This window comes from Chelonoidis abingdonii, chromosome 19, assembly GCF_003597395.2.
Source record: "Chelonoidis abingdonii isolate Lonesome George chromosome 19, CheloAbing_2.0, whole genome shotgun sequence".
Taxonomy (NCBI): domain Eukaryota; kingdom Metazoa; phylum Chordata; order Testudines; family Testudinidae; genus Chelonoidis; species Chelonoidis abingdonii.
In genome coordinates this window covers 18,299,014-18,323,066 of record NC_133787.1, presented here as the reverse complement: position 1 = coordinate 18,323,066, position 24,053 = coordinate 18,299,014, and the positions used below count along the sequence as shown (strand labels likewise).

The following is a 24,053-nucleotide window of genomic DNA, read 5'->3' as shown; positions in this document are numbered from 1 at the left end:
ATCCTCCTGTGTATTTTGGTTCTATTAATAAATAAATAAATAAATAAAAGGTTACTACTAAGAAACCCCAGGGAGTGTTTCATACTTAACCCACACTTTATACATTACTCTCATATTACAATTTCTTCAGTGTTATATAACAACAAAAGCACCTGTTATATCAGTAGAGAAAGCACGTGCCTGGGGCAGCACACGCTAAGGGGCGGCACTGCGTCTATTCTTGGGGTGGCACAGTCTGGGCGGCCTTTTTTTTCTTTTTTTTTGCGCTTCAGCAGTTTGGGCAGCACTCCAAGCAGCTTTTTTTTTTTTTTTTGCTTGGGGCGGCAAAAATGGTAGCACTGGCCCTGGTGCTATATATGCAGTTTCAGTGCAGAACTCATTTATGTCAAACTGTAAACTCTAAAAGTATTTATATAAATTTATGATGGAAACTAACAAAACTGAAATGAGATCTCAGAATATGTAAATAGATGCATCTTATGAATTCATATTGAAAAATAACACTATAGTGGTATAAGTACTAGCCACTATCATACATTTTCTTCACTAGTGTACCCCTTCATTGCGGTGACTGGCACTGAATCAAATTAATATGGTAATGTTCATACATCTCCTGTAATTCAACCACTTCATCCAAACATCTGTTGGAGAGCTATCTTAAGACATATTCCAAAGTTTTTTGTCCTCTTCTTCCTCCCTCCAACCTCATCCAATCAGCCCCTCAAATCTCCTGTTGTCACCCAAGAACACACTTCCACTCTTTCCCCTGGAGCTGATATCAGGTCCTTGTTACCTCCTGGACCCATTCCCTACACACAAGCTGCTGCTGACTGACTGATCCATCTAAAGGCATCAAATCCTCTGCCCCTGATTGATGGCATGTGGACTTCTGTGAGATTTAAAATATTTTTCTGGTATTTTAAGAAGCATATAAAAAGCCCTACCCACTTACTATTTTAGGTTGATTTTTATTACACTCAGACAATTTATCTGACTGATCTCCCTTTTAATAACAGGTTATCTGTTTGAAAGGTATATCCATAGAACTAATTTTACAGGAGGGATAAAAACTGAGTCAGATCTCTCTTGTTACTTCTCCAATTATTTGTATTTTGAAGATTGTCCATATTTTTCTTACTCATATGCTGTTTAGATTTAGAGACTTAGCTCCCTAGATGAGGTTTCTTTGGGATAGTTTTCCCCTGACATCTGATTATAGCTAATTTTTTTCTTGGAGTATAATCTGTAACTGATAATGGCTCAGAGGACAAATTAATCAATATGTATGCAAAAACAGAGTGATTTCCCCAGAACTGTTAAGCTCCTATTGTTATCCATGAACAGCTCCAGTAGAATTATCTGACAGCAGAGCTGACTCTGTAATCCTTACAGATGCTAGTTAGCTCATTGCAGTAAAGAGGACTAAGCCCTATGTCAAGTGACCAGAAAAGAAGAATAGAGGCCAATACCTCTAAAGCATTTTGTGGTAGATCAAAGGAAGAGAAAGTTTCAATTCTGAACAGTTGTTATCTTTATTCAGAAACATGTATTATGTCTTAAAGTCTCTGAAGGATCCAATATCCAACTTAGTCTTCTTGACTGATTTAAGTAAATTTAGATTTTACATTTGAGTCCTCTATAAATGCTGCACGTGGTTTTTATTTATGTAGTAGTTCGATTGCAGCTATTTGCACTGAGAACATGAAATAAGGGCTTCCAAACACTGAATTCTTATGTCACCTTTGATCCCTTGATGACAAAGACAGAAATGTATTTCAGATTAAAAGGAAGAAAATACTTAACAGTAAAATTTATGTTTCTGGATTACTCTAATTCTGCTCAAAGACGCAGATATGAGTTATTGAATCTAGGTTTTCAGTAGGCCAAAAGTTATATTTTATCCAGTAAAGTTTTGACAGAAATGTCTATATACATATGCATGGACTGCACTAATGAAAACATATTTTAAATTATTTATATTTTTCTTATAATTATAAATCATTATCCCCAATTCTTCCCAACATCTAGAACAGAAGCCAATCAATATATGTGATAATAATTTAACTACAAATATTTATTTACTGGAGTTTTAATTACATGTAAAATATTCTCACTTTTGAACCATATCAATGCCATGCAATTGTTTATTCCAACTAAAGACTGTAGTATTTAAAAGAAGATATTATGGATTTTATTCCACTAGCCATTCAACAGTGGATGCTGGTTTTCAAGGGGGGGGGGGGGGGGAAGGTGGTTCCTTTTTCTGTAGGTAACTTGTAAATAACATTTTTCTTGTCTAAAACTTTGTAGTCTGTAGCATTCTAAAATCCATAACTAAAACAGAACTGGTCCACAATGAAAATAAGTCAGAACCAATCTTTTACTGGACTGGACAATTCCATCAAAGTATGGAAGTTTGCTTATAAAAAAATATTAATTATGTTACATAGATCTGTATGTAGAGTTAGCAAACTGAATTATGAGTATATAAATCCACCTCAGAAGTCTGGTGACACCATAAAACATGAGGGCAAAGCTCAAATGGTTTGTATCATCACCAGAACACTGACGTGGAATTATAGCTCTCAAAATGGCTTGTCTACACAGTAGGGTAGTTCACTCTTTGGGGATGTGATTTCTAAAGTGCAATAATCTTTGCACATTAATTGGCGAGTGTAGAGCCTACTGGTCCATACAAAGCTTCCTTAGTGTACTTTAATATAGTACTGTTTCAAGCAGCACTACGATAAACCACACCACCAGACTCTACACAGACCAATTAATGTGCAACACATTACTGTGCTTTAAAAATCACACTCCTGTAGAGCACATTATCCCACTACTCTGATATCATGGTCAAGTTATAACTGATCTCTGCTTCTATTTGTCCCTCTTATAAAACAGAGCTAATACCTACCTTACAGCATTGTTATACAGCTTAGCTCACTAATTTAGAAAGCAATTTGCACAAACCTATTTGTTTTGATATACTTTGAATTTAAGATTTTTATTAACGATGATCAGGTTTGTTGAAAAAAATCACTATTAAAATATTAAAACAGGTATCAGACATAAAATAAAGGAATAAAGCAGACATGTCTGCACAAGTTATAGGCTACAGTAAATTTACATATTATAAGTTACAGTGATTTTTTTATTTTACTTTTTTAATTAGGGTATGTCTTCATTACCAACATTAAAGCACTGCCGCAGCAGCACTTTAACATGGCTATGCAGTCGCGGCAGCAAGCTCTCCCAGCGCTGTAAAAAGCCCCACCCCATGAGAGGAGTAGCTACCAGCGCTAGGAACTGGTGCACTGTCTACGCTGCCACTTTACAGCACTGACACTTGCATTGCTCAGAGCAGTGTTTTTTCACACCCTTGAGTGAGAAAGTTTCAGCGCTGTAAAGTGGCAGTGTAGACAAGGCCTTAATTAATTATACTTCATCCATCTTTCCTGAAATAGTGCAACTAATTTAATACATGCAGTGAATCGTATTTTTCTTAATTCTTTTATTCTTGTCTGCCAGATTTCTATAGCTGACATTTATTTTTCCATCCACAATGGCAAATATTTACTGGTTGAAGGCACAAAGAAGTCCAGACACCCTGGAAGGGGAACAGAAGGCTTAAACTCCCAAAATATACAGTTAAAATCAACTGATAGTATACAATGTCATTGTACTACACAAATCTATTTAGTAAAATATTTTCTGAAAGCTTGTAATGTTCTGAACTTGATAGTCATTATGAGAGATGTATACAGACCATGGTTATGAATTTATGTATTTGTGTATACAGAAAACTGTCCTCAACGTTCATAGGAAGGAAGGGTGGGGAGCAGTCAGTCAAGGAGGGACACCTTACAAACCAACTTCAAGTGCCCATCAATTGTCCAGCCAGAAAACAGGTAACTTAGAAGATAAAATCCCTTTTCTAATACATGGAAGTGTAAAGCCTGAAGTTGCGTCTATGCTTATTTTCTGTGTAACTTGCATATGTTTTGTTTCCCTTACACTTTCATCTTTAAATCTGTGTTTTTTCTATTAAATAAACTTTTTGTTTGTTTTTATCCCAGCAGATCTGATGTGTAAACTGTGTGGAGTGTGTGCACCAAAGCAAACTGATAACCGTGGGACTGGTTTCACACCTTTGGGGGGTGCCGCATCAGAGAGGAATAGCTTGAGAACTCTGGAAGACTGATTTGGAGAGACTCGAGACTAGAAGGGCTATTGGTGTCACCTTGAAAACAGTAACTAGGCTGTGTCAGGGATTTCAATCACAGCTGCACAGCACCACAGACCATAAAGTTATAGGGCAGGTAGTAACAGAACTCTTTACCAGTCTGGGTTTTCTCCAAAATGTCACAGTACCTGTGTTTAATTTCAGGACATTTTCCTAATGCTATAGTGATAGGAATTTGCAGTGATGGTGGGAAACAATATCCCTGATATAGCTCTGGCATCATTATTTTATCAAAGTGTTTTTCAAACTGGGATATGCATACCCTTGGGGGTATGCAAGCTCTTATCAGGGGGTACGTGAGGAAAAATCCTGTAATAGCGGACAACACGTTTTATTTAGTATAGATGTTTTCAAATTGTGGGGCATGGAGGAACGTTCATTTGGGGGGGTGGAATGGCCAATTTCAAACTTTTTGAGCTGAGCCCCTGCTTTGAGTTACAATTTTTGATTGCACCCCCTTCCCCAACCCAGACAGGATGAGTGGTTTGCTGAAGTGAGTCAGAAGTGGAGGTGGCGTTTCCTTCCCAAGCCCTGCTGGGCTGCCCTGAGCTGGTATCACCTGGTATCACCACTCCCACCTCCAACTGTTCATCCGTACTCCCCTAAGAGGGTGGCCCCACAATTAAAAAACCTCTCAAAGCTGTTGCTAAATGGAATGTATAAACCTGAGGGGGCATGTGATCCCATGTGCCCTTTCATGTGTCAAAACTGTGTCTTTTCTGCAGATAAGGAGGTTCACTCATCAGCAAAGAGTGTACACAGAATACATGCATTCTATACAAAAAGCTGCATTCAAATATACTTGAAGTGCATAAAACCATACTTTTATACTTTTCATTAAAGACTTAAAGGGGCACACATTGTTTCTTTATATTATTGGTATTTTAGGAAAAACTAATTGCAAGTACTATTAGGTAATGTTAAATATACAGTCTTGATTGACCATTGCAAGTCTCTCCTTTTTACCGTTCTTCAACATAAAGTAAAGGTAATTAGGGTTAGATGAAAAAGGTGCGTCTCTTTATTCTCATAATTTTGATGCTAAGCTGTGTTAAAAATTTACTACACAATAAATTTAAGTGATAGTGAATTAATCTCCCCACCCGCACTAATGGACATGTTAAGCAAGGCATCTATAAAAAAGGCATTGTAAGGAAGTTCAGTGTAATATATATTGTACCTAAGATTTTAATAGATTTCTTACTCAGCTTCTATTACAGCCTTAATTTACAGTATAAACTATTAAAGGTGATCTCTGCTTGATTTGATAGCATGGTTGCAGCACATGTTGTTGTATGAGAAGATAAGATTTTAGTTTTAACTCAATAATAATCCTGAATCTAGATTCTCATTTCTACTAATACCCTTTAATGATATTCTGACAGAGTAAAGGAGCTAGAAACAGCTCCCAAGAGTACTCTGTACAAGGGGCCTTCCTGGCATAAGAGGTCTATGGTGGCACTATTCCAAGTCTTGATTGTAGGGTCAGAGCCTGAGTCAAGGCTGGAGGGCACTGTACTGCAGCTATTTTATTATTTAAACATGAATGAAAGGCATAAAATTTAAAGCTACCAAAACAACTTAAGACATCTCCATGCCTCAAAGCTGTACTATAGCATCATCATATCCTTAACCCTGCTGTCCACACCCAAAAACCTCACACTCCATTATTTCTATATTTAGATATTGTCACATCATTCTAGAAGTGTCTGTCTTTACCAAATTGATTCTCAATTGATTTTTTCTCCATGTTCCACTCCCTCCACACCCAGGAAAATGCCTGAAGTGAGTAATATTTCCACAAGATCTCCATGCCATTTTGTGCACAAAGCAATGGTAATGACATTATCCAATTATATTTTACTTAAAGACTGCCTATTCAAACCTTTCATTTTTATCTCATACTACCTAATGGCTTTTTATTAACTGTTACAAGCCAATTTGAATTGAATCATGGCTTTTAATTATATAGAAACATCTTGAAAGCAGATAATCAAAAAATGGACTTCCTGCTGAAAAAGATTAATGTCTTTTGTTTGTTTTTCCTTTTTTCACAATACTCAGAGTTGTGCTGTAACATCTACTTAGGAGTTTCCTATCTATAATTAGAGACACGTTCCATTGGAAAAAGTGTGTTATCTAAATATCTCACGCACAAAAGCCCTGAAATCTTTTTAGCCACATTTAAATCAAACTAAAAATATCTGAGACTGGAGGCAACAAGGAAAAATTACTCCTTTGAAAATCTTTTTCTTCATAAACCATCATGCTGACAGATTAAATGACAGTAACTTCTTACAACAGCTGACACAACCACAGGAGCCCTGTTAAGATGTGCATTAGGGCAGACTGATTGGTTTAATTGGCAGTCATGCTAAAATCCTGCAGAGGAACTGATGCTGAGTGCATCATCATCTCCTCCAGCAATATTCAGCATTTTGAATACAACAGTGCAGCTACGATCTCTTAATGTCAGCTCTGTTTATTCTTGAAATCAGTATCAGCTACCTCCTTGTTTTATATTTCTTAAAGCTATACATTTTAGATAAAGTTGTTTGCTGTATTTTATTCCTTACCTTATTTACCCATGTTTCAAACTGAATTTGTTGGGAACTTGATAATGTAGTAAGGAACAGATCTGAAAAGACAAACATAATACAATTAGAAAACTTAATATTTGATTATACACATGCTTTCAATCCTACATATAATAGATGTAATTTAGTTTATTTAGTAGTCCAGTGGTTTTCGAATGCATAAACAAATGGATCAAAACTATGAAAAAAAAAAAAAGAGCTTGTTTTCAGCCCTGGGCCGCTACTTGCGCAAGTACAACTGTGTGAAAATACAAACTTTTGGTATACTAATGCCTGTCCATGTATACACATACCTAAACAAAAACATAAAAATAAAAAAGATGCACACATAGAAGCACTAGAAAACCACATGCATACAAGTGATGAGTTAAAGAGAGCTAGCTATTACGAGAGATTAGTTAGGGAAAAGAGCTAAATAAGTCTGAAAACTGAAGAAAACATCACACAGAATCTTTATCATTTGCTAAACATCATAATGTTTTTCTAGCTTCTCCGGCATAAAATTTAGCTCTCCAGTGATTAGTCAAAAAAAATTTCATCAGAACATTACTGCTTACAGAAAAATCTATACTTTTGATTGGAAGAATTTTGGGATGATTTCCAGAGAAAGAAAATGGGAGGACGGAAGGGGGAAGGAAAGTGAGGGAAAGAATGACGACAACCTTTTTAAACACAATCACCTTTCAGCAATCTGATGGCCCATTTTGTTATTTTTTCCTTCTTCCATTTACTATTTTAAATTTAAAATGGCAAAACTATTTCACTACTTATGTAAAGGAGCTCCATGACTGTGCTCAAGTGTTGTCACTATTCAGGGTAGAATAGAGTTATTCCTTTGTAAATAGTAAGAACCCTCAAAGTGTTAAATTAATGCCTTTCCCTGATATCATCCTGAAGAAGCAGATGGAATATGTTATATGAAAATTTAAAAGCCACATTAGGGATAAGTGTCCTTTTCTATTAAAGAATCCCTTTTTTAAAAAAACCCCTGAAAGCTACAACATTTTACTCTATCTTTCTAGACCCTTAAAAATGTCTATCAAGCATTTAAGACTTATGAATGGACGACCTCCTGAAAATGTGACTCACAAAAAGATAGTCTATGGTTAACTTTTAATAATCAATGGTTCTTTACAATTAGAGCTTTAAAAATATTTAAAAATACCAGCAAAGATGACAATCTAATTAAATATCCCAGTTAAACTAAGATGCAGTCTAGCCCCCAAGCCATTCTAGTGACTTCATTTATTATGTTAGTATAATGATACCATAGTGACAATTTTACTCAGTGCATATAAATGGAAGTCCTTAAAATGATAATTTGCCTTATTTGAATTTTAAAGCTGTATTAATCCATATGCATTTTAAATTGAAATAATCAAGATTGATGCATAAAAATATGATATGTCACAAGGACTCTCTCTTTTTTTAAATGTACTTACTATAACTTAGAAAACAGAATTTCAACTTGGCAACGTTTAACTTTTTGTCTGTGGAAAATCATGGATTTATATGTAGTCACTGAACAGGATTTGATAAATATATTAAAATATTAAAAATCTAGCCACAAAAGCAAGGATGATCACTTATTATAGCCATGCGAATAACCCAGTGGTTAGTTAAAAAAAACAAAAAAAAACAAAAAAAAGCATTTTTTCTTCACTTCTGCCGAACCTGGCAGTTGCATTGCATATAGATAGGGCCATGAAATTCACGGCCATGAAAAACGAGTCACGGACCCTGAAATTTGGTCTTCCCTCATGAAATCTAGTCATTTGTGTGCTTTCACCCTACACTACAGAGATTTCACATGGGAGACCAACATTTCACAAACTGGGTGTCCTAACCCAAAAGAAGGTGTGGGGGGAGAGAGGGGGTTGCAAGGTTATTTTAGGGAGGTCATGGTATTGCCATCCTTATTCTGTGCTGCTGCTGACAGAGGCTCTACCTTCAGAGCTGGGCTCAGCAGCCGCCACTCTCTGGCTGCCCAGCTCTGCTGGCAGCAGCACTGCCACCAGCAACAGCGCAGAAGTTAAGGATAGCTATATTGCAATCCCGCTACAATAACATTGCAATCCCTCTACAACTCTTTTTTGGGTCAGGACTCCTACAATTACAACACCGTGAAATTTCAGATCTAAAGATCTGAAATAATGAAATGTACAATTTTAAAAAACTGGTGACCATTAAATTGACCAAAATGGACTGTGAATTTGATAGGGCCATATATATGGGGCCCAATCGAACTCCCACTGAAAAGTCAATGAAAGACTTAGGGATTCTCAAAAGGAAGAGCAATTTTAACATTCAAAACACACAAAACGTTCTCTACAATAGAATGTTTAAGCACATTTGCAAACAGCAGTTGTCATGGTTGGCTCTAAACCAGTAGAGCTCAAACCTTTTTTTTTTTTTACTGGCGACCCCTTTCACATCACAAGCCTCTGAGTGCGACCCCCCCCAATAAGTTAAATACACTGTTTAATATATTTAACACCATTATAAATGCTGGAGGCAAGTGGGATTTGGGGTGGAGGTTGACAGCTCATGACTCCCCATGTAATGACCTCATGACCCCCTGAGGGGTCCTGACCCCCAGTTTGAGAACCCTTGGCTCTAAACATTCTGTGTGTCTCCATACCACATGTAGAACACCTGGTGAGTAACAATGGCAGCTAACAAGAGTTTCTTCTTTAGCAGAGACCTTGGCTGGCTGTGACGCATGGCTAGAAAGGGTTAAAAAGCTTGCAGGCTGAATGACCCAAAGCCCATCTTTAAAGTCATGTTAGAAAGGTATACGAATGATATTTAGCATGAATGGCCCTAATTAGGCTAGTACTTTGAAATGCAAACCTATATTGTTAGAAGTAATACTAATTGTGTGTATCTTAGATGCTACCAGTTAACAGAGAGTTCCTGTTTGTCATGATAACTATTGATTCAGAGATCAAAACAGAATATTAACATTTGGATGAATCTTGGGTAAAATAATGTCATTGTCTATATGTCTCTTTGAAGTTTGTAATAGACTGCCTAATGGATAAATTGCCCTATGTTAATTTGTGTAACTAATTATTGGTAGTATTAGAAAGCAAAAGGTTATATCAAAAGCCTATTGTTTAACCAGAACTGTATGGTCAAGTGGATACTAGGACACTGTATAAAAAGACCCTTCTGTCCTGATTCTGTCATCTCAGATCAGCTTAGGCTTCATCAGAGGAAGTTTGAGTCGCAAGACCGAGGTCCCAGTTACGCTGGTACGTCCTGAATATGATATTTGGACATTGGATTATGACCTATGAACTGAACCTCAATGGACTGAACTCATGTCTGTATGTATATTGATCTTTTAACCATATTCTCTCCTTTGTTTTAATAAATGTTAGTTTAGTTAATAAGAACTGGCTGTAGTGTGTATTTGGGTAAGATCTGAAATATTCAATAATGTGGGAGGTAATGTGTCTAATCCTTTGGGAATGGTAGAACTTTTTCTTTATATGATGAAACTTGATTGACAGAAATTTTCATCATATTTGACATGGGTACCTGGATGTAGGTCTGAGGCTGGATCACGTTAAGGGAACTGTGTTGTTTGGACTTCTCAGTAACCAGTAAAGTAATAAAGAAGCTGTTTTATGCTGGCTTGGTAAATCTAAGTATTGGAATAACCGTCAGTTTTTTGGGGTTTGGCTGCCCCATTCTTTGCAGTTCACCCTAACTGAGCGACCACAGCTGGCCTCCAGTCACATTGGCACTATATCAGTCTTCACATAACCTGTTTGGTACGATTTGGCATAGTGCATACAAGACCTCTTAAGTGTAACTGATTAACCAGTCCTCCTTCCTACCAGCTCTCAGTGCAGCAGGGCATCTTTGACAATGTTATCCCATTACTGCTGGTGATGCATTGCATGTGCCTGTTTTCCATAAATTATGCCCTACTTAGCCAAAATGGAATAACTGCCAATGCACTCACATGGCTCACAGACTGTTATGAGGCTGAACTTCCATTTTGTTGTAAATGGGTCAGATGATTGTGTCAATCTATTTACAAAACACTGTTGTGTTTTTAGTGTAGAAAAGCCAGATTCAAAGGCTACGCATAGTGAATTATTCTGAATCTGTTACGAAGTTCTTAGTTCTGGAAGTTCTTGGTCTAAGGTTTGTTTTTATCATAGTAGACTGACAAAATTTTAACATAATTATAGAGCTCTTTTACATAGGTAATGAAATAGTTTTGCCATTTTTAAGCACAAATCAAAATCAAGTGCCTTTGGTAATCTCATGATTTAACTTCTTGGGATTTCTACCCTCTAATATGAGAATATGCTGCTGTACAGAGGCATAAGCCAAATAGTTTCTCTCTTTTTCTCTAAAGTCGACTAAGTTAATATGGATGGAGTGCGTTTACCAAAATTCCAAGAAATTAAAGCTACTAAGAATTAACGTATACTGTAAATAGCTATTTTAATCTCTTCTCTTTGAAGCTTTTTGAATAAGTATCTGTGTATGCCATTTTTTAATAAGTCCTTTTTTCAAATAAACCATTCCACTATATGCAGTTATGAATTCACAAACAGGACATATTTTCAAGTTATGAAATAATAACTGTTGCAATCCTGATGACAGTTATTTTAAAAGACAGTCCATAATATAGTCTATTCTTCGTTAACTCCCATGAATGGGGGTTAAAATTGGACTATGCACCACACAGCTCAAATCATCCTATTAAGAAATAATTTTTTGAACAAAAAGAGTCTTCCCCCCCATTTCTATATTTTCATGCCGTTAACCTAAAGATGGGTGGCAGGCAGGGATGCTAGACCAATTTGTATAGTGGGAGTGCGGAGAGCCTTTGAACTAAACGGCAAACCCTATAAATGATGGCAACCACTTCAAAGCGGGGGGTGCTACTGTACACCTAGTTCCAGCACTGATAGTGGCAGGGTGCATCAATACATTAGATTTTACTTCTGGAAACTTGCAAAAAAATATTTTGGAGGCATGACTAATGGTTTTCGATAAGGTGAGGATAAAGTCTGGAAAAGCAAAATGCCAGTCATGAGATATATGGAGAAAACGGTGAAGCAAGTTTCCCCATGCATCTGCTTGCCACTAATTTTGGTCCCTGTCAATACCTGTAAGCCCTCTTTTATACATAAATACCATCATTTAAAATGTAATGAATCATCCTGGCTAAAGCTTTGCCTTCAGATTGCTGGAATAATTAAAATGTTTTATAATGTAATCCATCAAAAAAGGGATGACTCTTGCCTATAGTAGTCTTGATGAAATGAGGTTTACAGGATTGAAGCTATACATTAATATGTATGATGCAAGTCTGCCAGTAAAACCTGCAAAGGAAGTGTAGGCATATTATCTATTATAAGAAAGTTAAAAGCCCTCACCATTAAATAATACTTAAAGGACTAACTGAATGTAATTCCCTTTTGTTAAAAAATAACTTCTTGTTTTGGACTTACACCATATACCAAGTTATTTTTTCCCTCTACATTAGAAAATACATTAAACCAATTAAATCAGTATTTTTAGGCATGGTTCCTTTCATTCTGCGGAGTCTCTTATCCAGTGAAATTAATGGATGGCCTGCCTATTTCAGTAGGGGATCAATCCTTTCTGTCTGCCTTGAGAATTGCTATATAATACTATAGCTTGTCTCACTACTGGTATGAGTTTCACAATACATGCACCAGCTAACGTCACACATGGCTCATCCTCGTTTTTAAGATTATTTTGCATTAGATTGGGTTTGAACATCAGTTTACTCCCATGTTAGTTTGTATTATTTTCTCTAATATTTGTAATTTAGAGTGTATGTCTTGCACTTTAATATTTTCTAAATGCTTGTAGTGAGTGGAAGTATGTGAAGTAGTTTTTTCTAACATAAAATCAATAAAGACTTAAAAAAAGTTTCATCCTGATGCAGATTAAATTAGTCATGTTACACACTACTCGAAATATAATTTCATAATGGGAACAGAGATGTATATTACTGCTACTGGGAAGTACTGTAACACTAGGTGGCAAATTAAAAATAAAAAAGTATTTTATATAAAATTCATGATGATAGGGCCAGAATAAAAAATACCTCTAAAATGAATTAACTACTGAAAAAAATGGAAAGAAAATACAATGGCTAGGATGTCAGTTAGCTGAAATGTGTGTTTTGTTTTTATTCTTAAGCTATCTGGTGTGTGGGAGAAATAAATCGGGGATTAAATTTGAGACAAACTAGAAAAAGCTAATGCAAAGATAATAGTTTAAAATGTCAGAATTGTATGTTAAATGAAAGTGTGGAGGTGAGTACATTATAAAGTATTTTTTCAGCTACTGCAGTATACTGGGAAGGCTGGTCTGCCATTTTGGAAGTTTCAAAAAACTTTGGGTCAAGTTTTCAAAGGTGACAGTCTAAATTACAAATGGAAGTCATGCATGCCTATATGGTTTGTACAGAGATCATGAACAGCATATCGCCTGTGTAGTACCTAAATAACTTTGATTTATTCAGCACCTAATCACTCAATTCAGTATCATTCAGCAAAAATACAACAAAAAAAACCCCCACCCTTGCCCTTAGGGCCAGCATTCCTTCTACCTTTTCTTCCACACTCTCCTTTCCTTATTTTCTCCTTCTTCTTGGTCTTTGAGACTTCTTCATTATCTCTGCATTTCCCTGCATATAGTATCTTTCAGTTTCCTACTCAAGCCCTTTTACTGATCAAATGAGCAATGAAAGTGTGTGACATGCCAGGGTAAAATCCAGGCTAAGAGGTAGCTCTGTCACCCTGCCTTCTAATCTAAGGTGCTCTTTAAAATGGCTTGCTGCTGTAGCCTCCAGTCTGGACGGTTTAAAAACAGGGTACAGCATGCAAGTCACTCCCAGCTACACTGCTACTCCGATATAACACGGCCCGATATAACATGAATTTGGATATAATGCGGTAAAGCAGCGTTCCGGGGGGCAAGGCTGCACACTCCAGCAGATCAAAGCAAGTTCGATAGAATGTGGTTTCACCTATAACACGGTAAGATTTTTTGGCTCCCAAGGACAGCGTTATATCGGGGTAGAGGTGTATGTCTCTGTCTGTGCTGCTACCAGCCACACCTTGGCTCCTATCATCCTTCATTATACTGCAGAGTGAGGACAAGTCACTCCCAGTTTTAGGTTTTTCCCCAGAAACGTATGTCCTTTACTGCCCATCCCTCTCCGAGACAGTACAAGTTTAAATAAAGCCCCCCATTTCATCAACAGAAATAATGAGTACATCTTGTTGCCCCAAATGGAGTTTCCCCGACACTTCAATTTAAACACACTGGATTAGATAAAATAATACAACAAATTTATTAACTACAAAGAGATTTTTAGTGAGTACAAGAAATGACGCATAAAACTCAGAAATGGTTACAAGATAAAATGCAACTGGTTCCTAACAAACTATGTGAAATTCAAAGCAAAGTTTTCTCAGCACATCCAAGACTAAGAATTTCACACCTGAATCATTGTTTTAGGCAGTATGCAAGCATGGCATTGGTTTACACACAGTTTACTTGTGGAAAGTCCTCTCTGCAAACATGAAGACTACAATTTTTCTTAAAATCCCAAATTTACCACATAGGCCCCACACAAATGCATCAAATGAGTTGGATTCAGTCCACAGACCAGTGTTTTACAACTCTAGGGTATGCAATTCTGCTGATCTTTGTGCACTCTCAAAGAACGAAAAAATCATCCTGAAGGTCTAAAGCAAGTGAAAAGGAACTACAGCAGTGAAAAGCAATTAATCTCTCTTACACTGTCAGTGCAAACCCCAACAATGAAATTTCATTGTCTGAAACATGAGAATTCAACAGAAGATGATCACTTAGAATGCTAATTTAGATAAACCAATTTTTATGTGCTCAGAGTTGCAGCTGTTTCTCTGTTTTCAGATAAAACAAAAAGAGCCTGCTAAGCAAAACGATGCCATCAGTTCAAATAGCCATCTTTAGACCACCTGTAGTGAGGATGCTCCAAATGTGACCTGGACTGGGAGATGGTGACAAAGGCTTTCCATTCAGTACAGCATCAACAATCCCAACTGGCTACATAGCTTTCATCCATTTCCCCTCTCTCTGACCTCTGTATTTTAAGGCCATGGCTACACCAGGGCCGCCCAGACGGGCAATTTGCCCCAGGCCCCAAGTCCCGCAGAGGCCCACAAGATAGTTTTTTGGGGCCCCTGGAACGGGGTCCTTCACTCGTTCCGGGGGGCCCAGAAAACTCTTGCAGGGCCCGGGTCCCCAGAGCTTCTTCCGCTCCCGGTCTTTGCTGGCGGGGGGTCCTTCCGCTCCGGGGTGGAAGGACCCCCTGCCGGAGCATTACCGCCGAAGTGCAGCCGGGTCTTCGGCAGTAATTAAGCAGCGGGGGCCCTTCTGTTCCGGGACCCGACACCAAAGTGCCCTGAAGACCTGCGGTGGGGGCCCCCCACCACCGAATTACCGCTGAAGACCCAGCTTCGGCGGCAATTCAGCAGTGGGGGTCCCTGCCGTGGGTCTTCGGGGCACTTCGGCAGCGGGTCCCGGAACAGAAGGGCCCCTCATTGCTGAATTACCGCTGAAGCAGGGGCCCCTCGCCGCCGAAGACCTCAGGCCCCCGGAATCCTCTGGGCAGCCCTGGGCTACACCAGAGTTTAGGTCGGCAGAATTCGCTTCGCTCAGATGTTTGAATAAACCACCCTCCTGAGCAACACAAGTTACACGTGTAAGTGCCAGTGTGGACAGTGCTATGTTGGCGGAACAGCTTCTGACGCTTATAGGATAGTTTATTATGCCGGTAGGAGAGCTCTTTCCTGTAGGCAGAGTGTGTCTTCACCAAATGCGCTGCAACAGCTATACATGTAGACATGCCCTTAAAAGTAGTAGCAGGGTCAGCAGGTTCTCTCCCTCCAGAACTCTGATTATTGCACTGAAATCTTGCATGCTTTCTGGTTCTTCTTTAGGTACAGAAACTTATGACTGAAGGGGAAGCCTAAGACATGAATGATTTAATAAAATTTTCGGGAACCATTAAGTTCTCTAATAGTGTTGATGATGCCTGCTGGAGGGAAAGAGGAGTGGACAGACACATCACAATGAACAGCTAACATTTGAATTCTGAAAAGCTACTAATATTAGTATATGTTATTCAGACTTGCACATGCATCCTTAGATTTAAACTGTAGAGGTCATGTTTAAAATTATTTGCAGTGTCAACTAAACTTCACACCTATTCTGAAATACCTAGCATACTACAAATCCAAAACACTAATTCACTATCAGCTGACATGTTTTTAAGAGTGCCTCACTGTATCTTATGTTGGCAGTTTTGCTAAAACACTAGCATTTGAATGTGTGTCTTTTAGTCTGAAAAACACAAAAAATTAAGTATTTGGCACTGGTTAAAACACTCTATTCAAATGCTGATGGGTTTGATGGCAGTAGGCATGGTGGGGATATTTATAGTCTAAGATTGGATAATCAACAAATGAAAGCTCATGTATATTAACTGTCTGAATTGTACAGAAATGACATTCAACTAGTACACTACACAGAAATGAAATCCTTGATACTCCGAAAAAAATCTCAAGCCAGATGCAGGTCCATTTCCTGTAATGTATGTTTTCCACATCCTAATCTAATGGCTGGAATTAAGGAAAGTATTACACTCTGAAAAGGAGGCTTACCACTCAAACACATGTAAAGGAGATGGTAAATGGTGAAGCCTATGTTTTACTTTTATATTATTGGTTTAATAAGCAGTAATCAATACATAGCCAGCATGGGAATTTTTATAAACTAGTCACTTAAATTTAATATTAGCTTCAAGTTAATAGATACAAGTTGCACAAAGATCACCACAATTTTCACTAATCTTCACAAGTCAATTACTTAAGTAAATTAAAACACCTGAGTACAGTAACTGCCTGGTTTACATTAAATGTTGTATTAAAGCAAAATATTCACCTGAATAAAACTTCAATAAATAGCATTAAAAGATATTTGAATTTGTTGGCTTTCAAGATGTTAAAACTACTTGGCAAGCTACCACTTACAACCTATAATATGGTCAAGGCCCCTGATACTCTGGCTATGTCTACTGAGCTGCAGGGTGGACTATGTGGGTGTGAACTGCAGAGCACACCGAAGTATTGTGCTCTAACTGCTCCGTGTGGACACTGCTAGCATCAGCTAAAAGTTACCTAGTTTACGAGGACTAAGTTAATGGAACCAGGAGCATCCACACAGGGCAGTTAAGAGTGAACACTTTGATGGACTCTAAAATTCACATCTCCATAGTCCACATGGTAGAGTAGTATAGACAAACCTTCTGTGTCAAGCTGTACCTAAATTCCCTTGCAAGATGTCTTTTTTCTGTTGTACTCTTGTGGCAGCTTCATTTAAAAATCAACCAGTCTTTAACAGCAGCAGTCAATTCACAGATACGCCCAACTACCCTCTTCCAGAACAGCTCCCACTCCCTCAAACAGTGGCTACGCATATTTTAGCTAGAAGTGTCTGCTAAAATGATCAGCCATGAAAGAGTTAAAGGATGACATTTAAATATGACAAATAAGCTTCAGAGTTAACACCTTCAATGAGATAACGGGAACAGTTCATACTTGTCCAAAATACCATTTCAAGCTGCCCAACTGAAGGTGGACGAAGACAGTATTGCAATGACTTATATTCAGTTCACATTTAGGAGGTTTTACCCCAGCGATAAGAGCTAGAAAGGTTATTTTGTATTGTTTGAAATTGAAACAGACTCTAGAACACAACTCTGTCATGTTTGTGAGTGGGTGTTAACTTCACGGCAGCAGAAATCTTAAAAATTAAATACATATTTCTCTTGTAATGGCTCTGAGGGTCTCTCAGAGTGACCTGGGCAGAGTTTTTGTTAAATTGTGTACTTGTGGTGCTCTTTTCAATTGTTTGTCTGAGTGTTGGGTAGGGTCCATAATTAGAGGTAAATTAAAATCACCAAAAGTTCAAACTTCTGGGTCATATAGTAATAATTTAATATATTTCTTCATTAAAAGTGAAGACCTAAATTGGATTTTTATTTATGGGCACATACATTCTCAGTCTGGTTCACATTTACTGATATATCATTCTAATAAGCAAAAAATTAGATCTACTTTTGATTGTAAGTGTGAAACTCTTACACCAGAGGAATAAATTCCAAATAATTGGTTGTTAGCAACACATGAATGACTAGATAGTTAACTGCCCTGAAAATGAAGACAGAAAGGGTTCATAATTTTAATCACATACAATCTATAGTACAGCAAGAGGGGAACATGTTACTAGTATACTTGTAGCAAGTTAAGAGTAACAAATGTAACATTACTGGAAATTTCAATTTGCATGTACTTGCACATATTCATTGCATGCATAATCTTCTGAATTTACTACACATATAGTAGAAATTAACATACTTTCATCTGCTGGAATATTAGAATTATGCAAAGCTTAACACAACTAAAGATTGTTCAGAATCCCACATGCTTCCCATCAGATCTTATTACCCCTTTCAACTGTCTCACAACATATTAATGTAAGATCCAATGTCACTTTCAGACAATGTACATTGACTCTTGGAAGGGTGTTCCCGTTGGACAATTCCCACTACCTGTAAAAGGCAGCAGGATTTGTCATGGTCAGTAATTAAGTGCTCTGCAGGGTGGAAGTAAATCCTTTTCCAGCGTCCCTCCGCAATTCCTCAAATAGCAACCTTTTATCTGCATAGAGAACTTTTCTCTTAAATGGGTACATACATGTTTTCCTTCCATTGTATCTGCAGCATATGTCTTAGTTTAGAACACTATTTGCCTTTCAATTCTCAAAAGTATATATAAATGGCAAAAAAGGGAAATTTCATAGCTTGAAATAGATTTTGAAATGAGGTTTTGGACTGATTAGATGTGTTTTAGAATGAGCATTATTTATTTCAAGTACATTTGTTTTTTTCTGAATGATGTATACATGTATTTTGCAGAGGTCTTTCTGCATGGCTTGTACATGTGCAAATTTGATTCATTTAATTTAGACATTACCTGAATACAGATATATAAGTAGGTCAATTTCTTGGTTTCAAAGAGCTATTTAATCATTTACTATTCATGTTGTGGAAGTACATCAACACCTGTATCTAGGATCTGCGGCCCACCGTGGTTGGCACTTTATATACAAGTAATAAAGACAGTCCCTGCCCCAAAAAACTTCCAACCTTAATGTTTGATGAGACACAATAGGTGGATAAAAAACAAATATAGTGAAGTGGAGAGGGGAAGACGACAACGTAACTCTGAAGCTATCATGATTAATGTAATAACTTGTAGGCTCAGCACAATAATTGCCTACCTGTTGTCAAATGTTTTGTAGACATCATTGCACAGGATAGTTTTAGGATATTTGAAGGACTATGTTTTAGTTTTACAAAAAATGTGTCTGTAGGAAAAAAACTGATGAGGGCTGAAGCCTGTGATCAGACAAAATGGACGCGGGTATCAATGACAATGTTTTAGAGCCAACAGGTACAGTGGAGCTAGAATGTCAACTACCATCAAAATTCCTGTTTATTCAGGTATTTTCCCTTTTGATTATAGTTATTTTAGAATTGCATTCACAGTACTATGTTAACAATGTTACTAGGTAAGATTTCGAAGTCTAGCACTCAAAAGTTGAGAAATGCCACAAGGCTGTCTGTGGCATAATTCAGCCCCAGGAGACAAATGTATTATGATAGAGTCTTTAATTATATGACCACATACTGTTTCACAGGACATTGGAGTCATTCAGTGTCCAGCATGGATCTGATCTGGGGATGAATCAGGGTTGTGTAATGGAGACTAGTTCTGTAGGACTCTTGCTTCATTTGTTGCACAAATTGTAAGATGTGTAGTGAATGAGGCAGAGGACTGGTCTCATGGTTAAGGCAGACTAAGGCTGCTCTAGAGAATTGGATTTAACCCTGTTTCTGCCACAGAGTTACTACATTAGGCAAGACAATTCACATAAACTGTGTTCCTTGTTTTCTCCATGTCCAATCTGAAGCACTGCGGTACCATTTGCAAAAGTGATAAGCACAATAGAGTCTATGCTGTGACCACATACAGCACTATATAAAGTTGAAGGTGCTTGCTGTCTCAAATTGGGGACTCAAAATTAGCGGATACTTCTGACCTTAATCTCTGTCTCTCACTTCACATTTGTAAAATGGGATAACAGTCTCCTTGCCCAGCAACTCCTGTTCTCACATCTGAACTCCCTCTCCCAATCTCAGTCTACCCCCTCTCCCAGCAGTGTCAATGCCTAGCCATTTCCAGTTCTGCCTCCTGGCTCCTCATACAATTTCTCTCTCTGCCTATTCCTGGCTTTAAGTTGCCCACCTCTTGATCCACTCTCCCTGTTCCCCACTGGCTTCCTGTCCCAATCTCCCACCCCAGACTACTTGTGCAGTGGCACTGGAACATTTTTTTACAGTGGGAGCGGGTGCTGAAAGCCAGCGGTCCCCACCCCAAAATTTTTTACCTCACCCCCACTTACTCCTGTCCATGCTCCCCCCACCCCCCAGAGCTGGGGCCAGAAGCAGGGCCATGGCCAGGGGGAAGAGGAGAGACGTGGGCAGGGGTAAGGATCCAAGGCTGGTACCCCATGTGCAGGGCCAGAGCAAAGCCCCTCGTGCAGGGCCAGCGGCAGCCAGGAGCTGAGCTCCCAGGCTCGGGTCCAACTGTGGGTCCAGAAGCAGCTGGGACCCTGTGTGCGGGGCAGGAACAAAGCCCAGGCGCAGGTCCTGAAGCCAGGGCCCAGATGCAGGGCCAGGAGCAGAACGCCAGGACCCCGAGCGTGGCATAGAAGGCAAGACCCCGCAAAAAAACTGGGAATGCTGCAGCCCTCTCCGCACCCCAGTTCCCTCATCTATGAACTTGTGCAGTGTCATTATCCACTCCTGTACAGTCTCTTTGCTCAGCCTGTTCCAGCTCTTCCCCCATACCTTAGCTCCTCATCTTACCTTTCTCTCCTTACGACCACCCCACTGGTTCTCAGGCTTGGTCTCTCCCACTCTCTGGCTTCACATCAAGTCAGTCCCTCCCCGACTTCCATCTACTGACTCCATGTGCAGCCAATTTCAGTCTCCCCTCAAAGTTCCAATTTCCCTCTCTTCCCTCATCAATCTCCAGTCCCAGTCCCCTGCCCCCCACACACCCTTGCTTCTTTTCCCAATCTATTTCCCTCACCTGCTGAGCTCTTGCCCTCTGTACATTCAAATCAGGCAGCTGCCTCCTGCATCACTGCTGAGCCCAGCAACAGGTGGGTGGGAGGGTGGGGTGGTTTGAGAGGAAAGAAGATAAGAGTCTCCCTGTTCTCAGTTCAGGTGCCCAAACAGAGCATGGCTCACAACAGTACAGGGCTGCACTTGCAGAGAAATCCTGCTGGAGCATACTCAGGGTGGATGAAATTTTCTGGGAATTTAGCTGCAAAAGATCTATGAAGTCTCTACTGAGCATGTGCAACCTGCTATTTTTCAAAGGCATCTGATTTGGCCAGATGTTTACTTAGACAGTGTAACGGCATGGCACCTACCTCTCGCAAGTGCCCCTTCTGGGAACTGCAGCTGGTGCTGCGGGTTCCCCCGCCTTCGGCAGTGCCTCCTCACCCCCTAGATTCTATCAGGAGTATTTATGGTAAAAGTCATAGACAGGTCACAGGCCAGGATTTTTTGTTTCTTGCCCATGACCTGTCCATAACTTCTACTAAAAATACCAGTGATTAAATCAGAGCCTTAGCTATATACAGCTGAAAACAGGACCTTACAATGGAAAATGTCAGGCAATCTCATAATAGGCACGGTTACCAGTCCCAGCTACAATATTATTTTCTAACAGAAAAGACAGGCAGGGAAAAACAAAGGACAAAATTTACTTGTTACTTTCAGTTAGCTTCTAATTATCCTTGTTATTTTTTCCAGTCATTCTTCTTTGCATGTTATAAAAGCAGAATGCTATTTATAGGTTAAGCTGAGTGTTCATTTCACTAATGATTGACTTGACCTTTTTCTTTACTGTCAAAGGGCTTTATATGAGAACTGAAAACTTCAGTATTTCAGGACCTTTACTTTTTTTTTTTTTTTTTTGGAAACTGCGTCCAGGGTACCAAATAAGCAATGATTTGTTCAATGCTAGGTTTTTAAATTTAAATTGTCTCAGAGATCCTTAAAGAGATTTTGATGATTTAAAAGCTAGAAGGTTTGACTCCGCTAAGACTGTCCCAAAATACAGCAGAATTAAAATCTTGCTCAGCGTCCCTTTCAAGATTAAGCTCATGCCACTGAGTATATACATTTGCCCAAAATACACACACAATTTCTTAATTTATGTGCAAAAATCAGGTATTCTGTGCATATTTAATTATACATGGCATCTAACTGGCTATGTGTTTATGTACTCCAAGTTTATGAATGCATATTAAGAACACACAAACATATGCACACAATTCATGCGCCCAACGCTCAAGCAATAGTTTTGAAACTATTAAGTGCACTTGTATAGCCTCCCCCAAATTGTAAAACTCATAACAAATGTTATAATGTAGGAAAACTAGATAGCAAAATTATTTCCCGATTAAAACTCCCACTAAAGTTTGCTATATTAGAGAAGCCAGCAGAGTGGTTAGATTTAGGAACACATTTTCTGCTCCATGAAAACATGAACCATGACACAGAAGTCATTCTTTGCACAAGCCTTAATTTACATTAACAATTATTTGAGTTAGCAAAATATTAAAATTGGCTATGTAACTCTTCAGCATCATAGGATAGTGACAACAATAGCTGGGGTGAATATTTTGGAACAAATTTGTCTGGAAAATTTTGCCTCTCTTTTATTTGCTATTCAGACCTATATTCTGCATGGTGGATTGATTTGAATCATCAAGTTAAATCATGATCTAACATCAGCAAGCAGGTAACCTTGATTTAAATCTTATTTTGAATTTTTCACTTATTAGTTATTTTTCTACGGAAAGATTTATTCTCATTAATTGGCAACCATTAAAACATGTTGATTTACAAGTCAATATAACCTTTACATTAAATTTGGTATTTTGCTGATGTTCTACACCTATAAATATTTATTCAATCACATAGCTTAAAATATATTAATTTGCCTTCTTAATTTTTACAATATTTTATTGTTTGGAAAATCGTGAAAGCTTTTTTTAAAATCATTATTTATGTCAAGCTACATTTGGATTGAAATTGGAATTCAATTAAAAGGTACATAAGCAGCATTTTAAAATTAGTTTTAGTTAACTAATAATAATAATATCTTAAAAACTGGATACATATGACAAAAGTAAACTGATTCATTAAGCAAAGGAAGTATTACATAAAATAAGTGAATTTAATAGATTTTCTCATCAACATTTCCTTCAAGACTTTAGAACTATTAGATCTTATTCTCTCACATCTCATTTTTATTCACAGATTGGAAAACAAGCTTTTCTGTTTTTTAAACACCCAATTATTTTCTGAACTTTGAAAGAACTAGTTACTGAACTAACTAGTTGAATAAACTGAAATGAAGGAAATACTCTCTGCAGCTGCAGACGAGGTTATTGTTGTCAACAGCTGGTTTATCATTTCAATAAAGTCTGGTTCCAGGTGCTTAGCCAGTGACTTCCACCAATACAAGGGTTTGACTTTCCTTAAAACTTCAGCAGCAAATGTGTACTGCTTAAATATTAGTATTTTTATTTAATTTAAATGATAAAATATATTTGTCATAAACATATAGTTAAGGGTTAATGCCTCTTTTACCTGTAAAGGGTTAAGAAGCTCAGTAAACCTGGCTGACACCTGACCAGAGGACCAATAAGGGGACAAGATACTTTCAAATCTTGGGGGAGGGAAGTCTTAGTTTGTGCTCTTTGTTTTGGAGGTTGTTTGCTCTTGGGACTAAGAGGGACCAGACGTCAATCCAGGGTCTCCAAATCTTTCTGAATCAGTTTCTCATGTTTCAAAATTGTAAGTAACAGCCAGGCAAGGCGGAGTAGTTTTATTTTTCTTTTCTCAACTTGTAAATGTCTCTTTTTGCTGAGAGGATTTTACCTCTGCTTGCTGTAACTTTGAACCTAAGGCTAGAGGAGGTTCCTCTGGGCTTTATGAATCT

At 38.1% G+C, this 24,053-nt stretch overlaps 1 protein-coding gene across 1 annotated transcript in view; it reads right to left on the bottom strand.

Moving 5' to 3' along the window:
• Positions 1–24,053, bottom strand: part of ITFG1 (integrin alpha FG-GAP repeat containing 1) — a 187,008-nt gene that overhangs the window by 120,384 nt on the left and 42,571 nt on the right. The window contains exon 7 of the mRNA XM_032787061.2: positions 6,823–6,884. Coding sequence (XP_032642952.1) covers positions 6,823–6,884 — 62 coding nt within the window. The remainder of the gene's footprint in view (positions 1–6,822; positions 6,885–24,053) is intronic.